This window comes from Artibeus jamaicensis, unplaced genomic scaffold (genome assembly GCF_021234435.1).
Source record: "Artibeus jamaicensis isolate MK-2021 breed Jamaican fruit bat unplaced genomic scaffold, CSHL_Jam_final contig_1998, whole genome shotgun sequence".
NCBI classification, from domain to species: domain Eukaryota; kingdom Metazoa; phylum Chordata; class Mammalia; order Chiroptera; family Phyllostomidae; genus Artibeus; species Artibeus jamaicensis.
The window spans coordinates 15248934-15258178 of NW_026521407.1; the positions used below are offsets into that span (position 1 = coordinate 15248934).

Consider the following 9245-nt stretch of genomic DNA (forward strand, 5'->3'; position numbering starts at 1 on the left):
TTACTAACACTTGTCCGATTTCTTGTGGTCAGGGTCATTCCCTGGTTAAACAGGAGCTGCCACGGCTGATGTCTACAAAATACTTATAAGAAAAAATTTTTAAAGATTTTATTTATTTATCTTTAGAGGGGAAGGAAAGGAGAGAGGGAGAGAAATATTAATGTATGGTTGCCTCTCATGCATCCCCTGCTGGGAACCGGCCTGCAACCCAGACACGTGCCCTGATTGGGAATCGAACTGCGATCTTTTGGTTTGCAGGCTGGCGCTCAATCCACTGAGCTACACCAGCCAGGGCCTTATAAGGAAATTTTTAATACATGAATCTTCTATGTGTTTGTTAGTACAGCCTATTCTATAGTTGCTACCTGATGGGTATACTCTGTTTACTGCAATCGCTGTTACGCTTCCAGAGTGGGTCTGAACACCATGCTGGTCACTCAGGGCATTGAGTCAAAGTCTTTAGAGGTTATGATGTGGGGATTCCATGGGCTTCTCCAGGGGCGACGGGGAAGAAGACCAACATTCCTGAGTGCCCACCACGTGCCAGGCACTGTCCTGGGTGATGAAGGCGGGAGGCCCATTTCATAGAGAAAAAACAGTTTGCCTGGAGTCTCCCAGTTCCTGAAGGATGGCCGCCCAGACCCCGGTGTTCCCACTGCACCAAGCTCTTTAGAAGCCTCCCTGAGCAGAGACAGTGGAGCTGCTGGGTACAGACAGAGCTTTGCTCAGCACGGTGCTATAGGGCAGCATCAATTCAAGGCAGGTGGGGGCAATTGATCTCAAGGAGCTGCAGCCCAGAATGAGCTCCATAGGCACCAAGAAAAGCGACAGAAAAACAACCTGATGTCACCGGATTTAATGAACCAAGCCACATCATCCCTCACATTTGTATTGCACGTTTCAGTGTGCACCGCGTTTTCACTTCCTTTATCTCATCGGACCCCAGGGTTAGCCAGGGGGCTCAAGCATGGAGGGCAGGTCTGGGAGCGTGTTGTTTACAACTGGTTGAGGATCTGTGAACGACCTAGAAATGCACAGCAATCTCCACCACTGGACCTACTAAGTACTTTCCACTTGGTACCTTATTCCCCAGGGAGATAGGCTGACTGAAAAAGCAGTCATAAGAACCAAGGTGTGTTCAGCAGCTGGGGGAAGTCTGGGGTGCTTACCTGACTGGCGACTGCAGCTAGAAATAATCTCTGCCTCCTTTCACCTTATTCTGTGGTTATGTGTGGGCATTTTTTTTCCCTTATGGGGCTGTCGGCTCTTTGAGGCTGGATTCATGCCATTCACTCATTCATCCATTCAATCACTCATTCATTCATTCATTCTCTTATGTATGAACTCACTGATTCAACAAGTCATTGTTGCTCCTTCCATTTGCCAGACATCATACCAGGCAGAGGGGCATACCGAGAGGAGCAAAAACCATGATTCCTTCTCTGCCGGAGCTTCTAGTCTACAGAAAAAGAGATAATAGCAAACAGATAAAGAGAGAATGGTAAAAATATATACAGACTTTTCACATTGTGAAAACTGCTATGAAGGAAATAGCTAAGGTGTAGAAGTGAGAGAATAGCCTCGGGAGGGGGGTGGACTGGCAGTCGGCACGGTCCTGGGGCCGGGAACTGGACAAGCACGTGCTTGGTGGATTGAGGGGTTAGAAGGACGGTGCCAAGGAAAGAACTTGCCCAGAAATATCCATGTGGCCAGAAATGACGAGGCAGGCCACGGTGTGTCTCAACGTCCTCCTCATAATAGAGTAATTTAAAATAACAACTACAGCCCTGGCTGGTGTGGTTCAGGGGACTGTGTGCTGGCCTGAGCACCGAAGGGTCGCTGGTTCAATTCCAGGTCGGGGCACACGGCTGGGTCCCGGGCCAGGTCTCCAAGTGGGGGAGTGCAAGAGGCAACTGATCAATGTATCTGTCACACATGGATGTTTCTCCCCTTCTCTTTCTCCCTTCCTCCCCCTCCCTCTAAAAATAAATAAATAATTAAAAAATAAAATAACAAATACAAAAAAATAATAAGTACGGGATCTTGCAATGCACAGAAATGTTACATGAACATATTTAAGTGGAAAAGCAGACAAGGCAGCGCGCGGCTGTGGATCCCAAGCGCACACCGACATTCCGCACAGACCCACAGCTTTCAGAACACGAGCCCTAAGTGGACCCGCACAAGGTGTCTAGCCCTCCCACTCACGCAGTGTCAGAAAGCGGTGTTAGGCCCCAGAGGAAAATCTCTCTCTCTCTTTTCAGTTTGAAAATTGCTTTAGGAGCCATCTAAATGAGTTTTAACAAACTGCTCTGAATTCGAGATTTAATGCTTGTTAAGTTTTGTTCTTTGTGGAGTCACCTGAGTTTCAGAGAAAGGGCTTTTCGGTTGGAGACGGCAGCCGAGGGGCTCCCAGTGGCAGGTGTGTGGGGGCTGTTTTTGTTTTTGTTTGCAACTGAGTCCCCGGCAGTTCCCGGCGGGGGGGGGGGGCGGTGGCTAATAACCAGGTGCCGCGTGGACAGCAGCGACAGATTCAGGAATTGCACCGACGTGGGCCTGAATCCAGCTACCGAGGTCGTCTAAAGGGAGCAGAGCACACGCGCGTGGACAGAATCTGGGACCCCCAAGCCCTATGTGCCGAGATGGCCTTCGAGGCCCTTCACAGGAGACCCCGCCCGGCCAGACACCTGCTGAGGGGCAAAGGCCACCTGCCAGTGACACCCAAACAGGGGCAGCTTTCCGCATTTTGTTTTGTTTTTCTCTCACCTCCAACCTGCTGGAAAAATACCCAAACCCTTGCTCAGAGCGCCCCAGGCCTAGCCGCACCTGCAGTAAGAGGGCAGGAAGTCAAGCTAGAACAGAGGAGGAAGCCGCCTGTGCTTACCCCGGGGCCCCAGGGACTGGGCTGGATTCCCCCAGTGGGCAGTGAGGCATGTGCCCACCAAGGGGCCTCAGGGCTGCATTCTGGGGCCGGGGGAGGGCCAAGCAACAGCCCAGCTAAGGCTGGACCCCCGGAGTTTGCCAGTGGCTCCACCTTTGGCCTATGAGGAAGGAGTGCGGCCTTTGAGGCTTTGGGACCGGTGAGCAATGGGAAACCTTGGCGAAGACAGGACCCCTCCCAGGGTATGCTGGGCTGAAGCAAGATCATGTAAATGAATTATGGAGATGCCCGATAAAATTGTATTGGCCTTCAGAGGTGCTCAATATATAAATATTTGGGGTGTCCAGTAAAAGATGTTGGTTCACGTTCTGTATGTTGATTGTGGTGGTAGTTATACAAACCTGTACACGTGCTAGATAGAATTCATCAAACTATACACTGAAGGAGAACAAAGTAAATTTTACTGTATGATAATTTTTTTAAAAAGCAGCATCCAGTTCAAATCCCGTCCCTCAAGCAGGTTGTATGATTCCCATTTTGTGGGCGCAGACACCTGAGGCCTGAGACGCTCACCATGCCCACCAGCGTCACCCACCTTTGTTTCCACAGCCGAAGTCAGACCTGGCGACAGACCCAAACAGAAAACAGACCCGGGAGGCCTTCTGTATTGTAACCATGAAGGCAAATGCCCTGGGGTGTCTGGTGGAGAAGGCAGGCCTAGCGGCTCCAACGATTCTCTACCAATAACACTTCAGAGCATTAGGGAAACTCAGTTAGTTATTCAAAGGTATTAAATTGTCTTTTGGTAAAGTCAAGGCCTCCCTTAACTCAGGGCAGCCCCAAGCAGGGGGAGACCCTGCAGTGGGGAGAAGTGAAGACTGCCCCCCACCCCCAGGGTCCCCGGTGGAGGTAGGAGGACAGAATTAGTGCCACTATGCAAAGCAGCCAGAGAGGAAGGGCTCCAGCTCAGTGGAGGCAGATGCCAAAACAAGCCAGGTCCCTGTGGCAGCCCAGAGACCAGAGACAGAACAGGCCTGGCCCTGCCTGGCCCAGCCTGGCTCCAGGTGGGCATCACTGAGCAATGGGGAGAGTGACTGGAGTCCCAGGGCTGGGTGCCTTAGCCGCCCACCCCACCTGGAGTTCCAGGGGGAAGCTGCTTAGAAACCGGTGCTGCTCTCACTGGTCCCCACGTGCTGGTGGGCTTGGTTCTCCAGTTCCCTGAGGGCAGGGATTTCTCCTGCCTGAATCCAGAGCATGAATGGCAAAGAAGTGTTTTAAGGGTCTCCCCAAGGTCGACAGGGAGTGGAGCACTGCCTGACTTTGCACTTGAGCTCCCAGCTGCAAGCTTTTCCCAGTCACTCTAGCAGCTGGCATGTTGGGGCCCTAACTTGTAGAACCCTAGGGACCACTTTGTGGTGACCTTGTAACCCTAGGAGGCTGCTGATGTGATGACTGGAAAATGAGGTCACCTGACCAAGGCTTCCCTCCCCCAAAGTTTACCACCACAAACCTCCTTCTTTAGGAGTCTCTCTTCCCTGGCTCTGGGTCAAACAACAAAAAAATAAATTTCCAGGCTTGGTGGGGGCCAGCAGGTTGGGGGTGTGGCAGAGGCAGGGGATCTCCTGCCCTCAGACAGCTTCGAATTTAACTGGAAAACAAGGCCAGTGGGGGCAGCACAAGGCTATGGCTAAGCCAGAGTGGCAGAGGCTGGGGTCGGGACAAGGACTGGGCAGGGACTGGGGCACCCTGGGAGGGCTCCCCGTACATGTAGGGCCTTGAAGGACAGTAAGATCGGAATGGGCAGAGGAGGGAAAGCTCCTTCAGGGCTGAGACCCCTGCCCCACGGAGCAGGACTCAGAGTGGGAATGCACGACAGTCCCACTGAAGAGGAGGGAAGTTCAAACAGCCTTTCTCCAGCTGCGCTGGGCCCAGTGAGGGTCAGAGCAGGGAATAAAGGAGGACGCGACCACAGGTCCCGGCTGGACCTTCAGAGAGAAGCAGCAAATGAGCCCAGGAGAGTCTACGAGTCCCATGGCAGTTGTCCCCTCCCACGCCCCATGGTCCCACAGGGGCCCAAACATTTGTGCTCAAACAGATACTCTCATTCACCCCATACCCATAGAGGTCACAAGCTTGGGTGTGGTTTCTTAAGATGCATTGTTTATTACATGGGAGAATGGGCTCAAGGCTAGGAGCTCCCGGGGGTGGGAGAGGGTAGGAGAGGAACGGAGCTCTCGGTGGCCCGTCTGAGAACAAGTGGGCGTGGGCCTTGGCCCTTCCCAGGCCTCACAGGAAGCCGTAGTCTGTTTGCAGTTTCCAGACAAGTCTGTGCCTTCTCTGTCCTGAATGAGGCCTGGACCCCTGCATAGCACCCCGAGAAGGCTGGGTCCAGTCTATCCCCAGAGAATGCCCTGCTCCACATCACTGCCCCCTGGTCCTTCCACTCCAGTTCCTTTGGCAAGAGCTGGGGACCGGGGGCAGAAGGGGCAGGCAGATCTGGTAGGTCAGCTTTGGAGGCCCACAGGGGGTCCGAGGGAAAGGGGTGGACTGGGAGCCAGGCGGCTCAGAAGCAGTCAGTGAAGGGCCCAGCAGGCTGTGCCCAAGGGTATGGGGAGGGCTGGACTCTCACTCCTGGCCTGGGTGCTCACCCACCGACCACTTCACCTCCCCTGTCCGCAGAGTCACTATGTCCTCGTAGGTGGCTGTCTGGTCAATGTTCAGGCCCTGGAGACATGGAATGGAGCTCAGGCCTTGGCTGCTCCCCAACCACAGCAACAGATGGTACTGCTGACCACCCCCATGGCCCTCAGAGCTGGGGGTCTGTCCTGCTCCTTACCTCGTATGTGTGGTCTTCCTCCATCCCTGGCTTACTGTCATCCTGGTAGGGCAAGAGATGGAGAGCAGAGTTGTTGACTTCTCCCACCCCACCCACTGTTGGACCAGGCTGGGGAGGGCCAGAGAGATTGGTCTGGGGTTGAGAGTCAGGGGTGAGGAGTCAGGGGTCAGGGGGAGAGGCTCATTCTGCAAGCACAACTGAATGAAGAAAGGAGCAAAGGAGCAGGTGAGTCAATAGGAAGACTCCTGGCTGGGGAGATGGAGACCTTGCCCCATGGTGTCCTCCCACCCCCTGAGGTCACCTTGTCCAGCAGCAGGAATATGGGCACAGTGATGAAGAGGATGATGAGTGTGGTCTGGATCATAATGATGCCATCTTTCAGTGCATTCCGCCGCTTCAACTGAGCAAAGGTGCTGAATCCTGGTGGGACATGGGACAGGGATGATGAGCCTGGGGCCCTGCTTTGAGCCTGCACCCCTCAGGACCTTCTGAGAGGCTCTCCTGGGTGCTCTAGGGCCATGGCCCTCTCCACCATGTGGTCCCTCACTGGTGGCATGCTGGGGTTGGGGTGGGGTGGCTCCTGTGGACCCATTGGCTCCCCCACCCCCACAGGCTAGAGGGCAGTCCCCACACCCACCCAGGACATGAAGTTCAGTGCCACAGCCACTCTCAACGGTCCTGCCCTGGCACTCTTGCCGACAGAAGTAGATGCCGTTGTCCTGAAACTGGATGCCCTTAATGGTGAGGGTGGCATTGAGCTTGGTTTGGTTCTGTACGATGTGTCCCGGTTCCACAGTCACCTCCTTGGGCTCCGAGTTCATATCTCGCTTCCAGAGCCAGCTCACGTTGCCCGGGACCACCATGACGCATTTTATTTCCACCACAGAACCTCGTTTCCTGGCTATGAAACGTGGGTACTGCCAGATCTGGGAACAAGGGCTTCCTGTGGACACCAAGGCCTGGATCAAAATTCTACCCAGTGGTCTCCCGACTGCTAGCCCCACCATGGACCCTTACCCTGGGTGGCACATACTCCTGGCTCAGCCCCCTGGTTTGTCCTTGCTTCTCAGGGTGTTGGATAATCATGAAGTAGAGGTGTGTGTGGGGGGTGGAGCCACGTGAGAGACCACAGGCCAAACCTCCGGACCCCGCCTCTTCCTGACTTTGATTGTCCTTTAGAAGGGCTCTGGAACCTTCGGATTCCTCTCCACTCTCATTACAATGGCCTGACCCAGGCCTCACACCTGGACAGACTCCCACCAGCCCATGCTCCCACCCCGTCCCTGTCCTGGGCTGCCCTGCACTAGCCTGAAATCCTAAGGGGCTCCCCACAAATCCTTAGCGGGGCAATTGAGCCTCCCCCCATTGATTCTCCTGCCCCACTTCCCTACGTCACCTTCCTCTACCTGTCTACGTGCACCTGCTCCCCTTTTTATTCCTAACCCTCTTTCTCAGCTTGGCATGTGCTCCTAACCCACTTGCTCCAAGAAGCTTTCCTGCTGCCTCACTGCCCAGTGTCACTGGGCCTGGGACACTTGTCTAATGAATGTGACAACTGACAACTGGGCTGGAGCTTGGCAAGGGGCCTTGGAACCAGGCCTTGGAGAGGGAGACCCTAAGGAGGCCTAGAGATCGGAGTTCTGGATGGGCAGATGCAAGAGGACAAGGGCACAAGGGACAGCCATAAGGGCAGTCACTGGCATTGGGCACAGGCAACCTTGGTCCCAGAGGGGCAGGGGGACTTGCTGACCTGTGGGATTCTGGACAGGATCCGACATTTGGGTTGCAAACACAGTCTCACCTGCAGGTTGGGAGGAAGTGGGTGGAGCCAGGTCAGGTCCTCTCCTGGAAGCTGACTGCCCCACCCCTCCGCGCTCTCTGCCCTCTAAATTCCCAGACCACTGCCTCCTACTTCCTCCTCCCAGACAGCGACAGCAACAGCAGCTTCTAGACCCCTCAGCCTTCCCCAGCTCTGCTCTGGAGAAACGGGAGTGGGGTGTGATCACCAGGAGATCTACCTCCTGGCCCCCTTCAGCCTTGAGCAGGCACCTGGATGAGACCGGAGGGAAGGCAGAGCTAAAGAGCTCCCCATCTTCATCTGGGGGGACTATTTCTGGAATACGGATGTTCCAGGTCTCACTGGCAGCAGCCTCTCTCCTGCCTCCCCCCGATGTACTGTCCTCAGCGGAGGAACCGCACTCCTTTCTTCCTCCTTGGTCTGGCTCTTCCTCACTCAGAACCACCAGCCCCACAGGCCTAGCTCGGCCGCACACCTGCAGGCCGAAGAGGGGCTGGGGCCACAGACCCCTGGACCTATGGGCCTGGCTGCTCCCCACAGACCTGGGCCCCAGGGCAGCAGTCAGAAGGAGGTCAGAGGCGGAAAGTGAGAGCCGGGAGGGTGCAGAGAGAGCAGGAGACAGCACCAGTGGAAACAGAGAGAAGGAGAGTAAGACCGCAGGCCCCGTCGAAGGGGGCTGTACCTGCGAGAAGCATCAGCAGCACCAGCAGCCAGTTGCTGGGCACAGGGGACAGCTCCGGCCCGGCCATGGTCACCGCTCGGTCTCTGACCCCAAGCCCCTGATGATGACGACGAAGGCTCCTGCGGGAAAAACGTGTAACTGCCTGGGCTATAGCCTGTCCCCTCCCTGCCTCTTCCCCACCAGGCCCCTTCCTGCCATGCAAATCGGGGCCCAGGGGAGGCACCAGCTCTCTGGGGAGCCTGGGGAAGGGCGGGCTCTTTTGTCAGCTGTGCTGCTAAAGCTCAAAAGTCACCCCAGCTTGGGCAGCACAGCTCAGGTCTACGGTGGACCTCCCTGGGGGCTGGGACCTCTGAGTCTTCAGGATGCTGTGTTTTCCTTCATGCGTCTCCACCCCACAGCTGCCCCAGGGCCCACTAGCCGCCTGTCCTGAAGTCTGGGTTCCCAGACACTTCGCTGAACACACAGGGTCTTGTAAATGAAATGGAGAATGGTGTGGGGGTCCTAGGGAGCAGCTGTGGGCCCAGGCCAGGCACTGGGAGGGACCCAGAGCATAGCCTCTTGGCTGGAGGGCAGGCAGCCATGTTGGGGTTGATGGAGATTTGACCCAGTCAGGGGTAAGGCAGCCAGGGAGGTTCTTGAGCAAGAGCAGGCTGAGCGTGGCCGCTGCTTGGGAGAAGACGGGGTCCAGGCCCTGGTGCGAGGCCTCCCTCCCTCCCTTGGTGGGAGATTTTGCTGGGAGTGGCCGACAGGGAGAAGGTGAGGTGGAGAAGCCCAAGGGAACACCCACCCCTCAGCAGGCAGGGGCCTCCCAGGCCCTGAAGCGCCATCCACAGCCCCAGATATCTCGGGGGGGGGGGCGGGACAGGTAGGAGGCCAAGCTTGGGAAGCCTCCAGGCCGCGAACTAAAAGGCTCTCTGGCTTTATCTCAGAGCCATAGTGATTAGGGCTCGTCTCGCCTCCATTTTGTGCAGCCACCTGGTCAGACCAGCCCGCGGCCCTGAGCAGTGTTTGGCCTGCACAGCGGAACCTGGCCCGCTGGCCCGGCTGA

At 55.9% G+C, this 9245-nt stretch overlaps 1 protein-coding gene across 2 annotated transcripts; it reads right to left on the minus strand.

Moving 5' to 3' along the window:
• Positions 1-5021: 5021 nt before the first annotated feature.
• CD79B (CD79b molecule) lies at positions 5022-8365 on the minus strand. 2 transcript variants are annotated; one of them, XM_037128120.2, is made up of 6 exons: positions 8198-8365; positions 7468-7518; positions 6355-6660; positions 6019-6137; positions 5718-5759; positions 5022-5605 (listed from the first exon to the last, which is right to left on the minus strand). In XM_037128120.2, the coding sequence occupies exons 1-6, from the start codon at positions 8262-8264 to the stop codon at positions 5507-5509; spliced, it is 684 nt and encodes a 227-aa protein (XP_036984015.2). In that variant the 5' UTR covers positions 8265-8365; the 3' UTR covers positions 5022-5506. The 2 variants fall into 2 exon arrangements, with proteins under 2 accessions (XP_036984015.2, XP_036984016.2); XM_037128121.2 differs by lacking the exon at positions 7468-7518.
• Between the last annotated feature and the right edge of the window lie 880 nt (positions 8366-9245).

Excerpts from the sequence above, each read along its gene's own strand:
- CD79B (XM_037128120.2), bottom strand. The coding sequence starts at position 8,264 with ATGGCCGGGCCGGAGCTGTCCCCTGTGCCCAGCAACTGGCTGCTGGTG. Across the intron at positions 6,138-6,354 it reads CACTGAACTTCATGTCCTGG|GATTCAGCACCTTTGCTCAG; the intron begins GTGGGTGTGGGG and ends ATGTCCCACCAG. Across the intron at positions 5,760-6,018 it reads TATTCCTGCTGCTGGACAAG|GATGACAGTAAGCCAGGGAT; the intron begins GTGACCTCAGGG and ends TTGCCCTACCAG.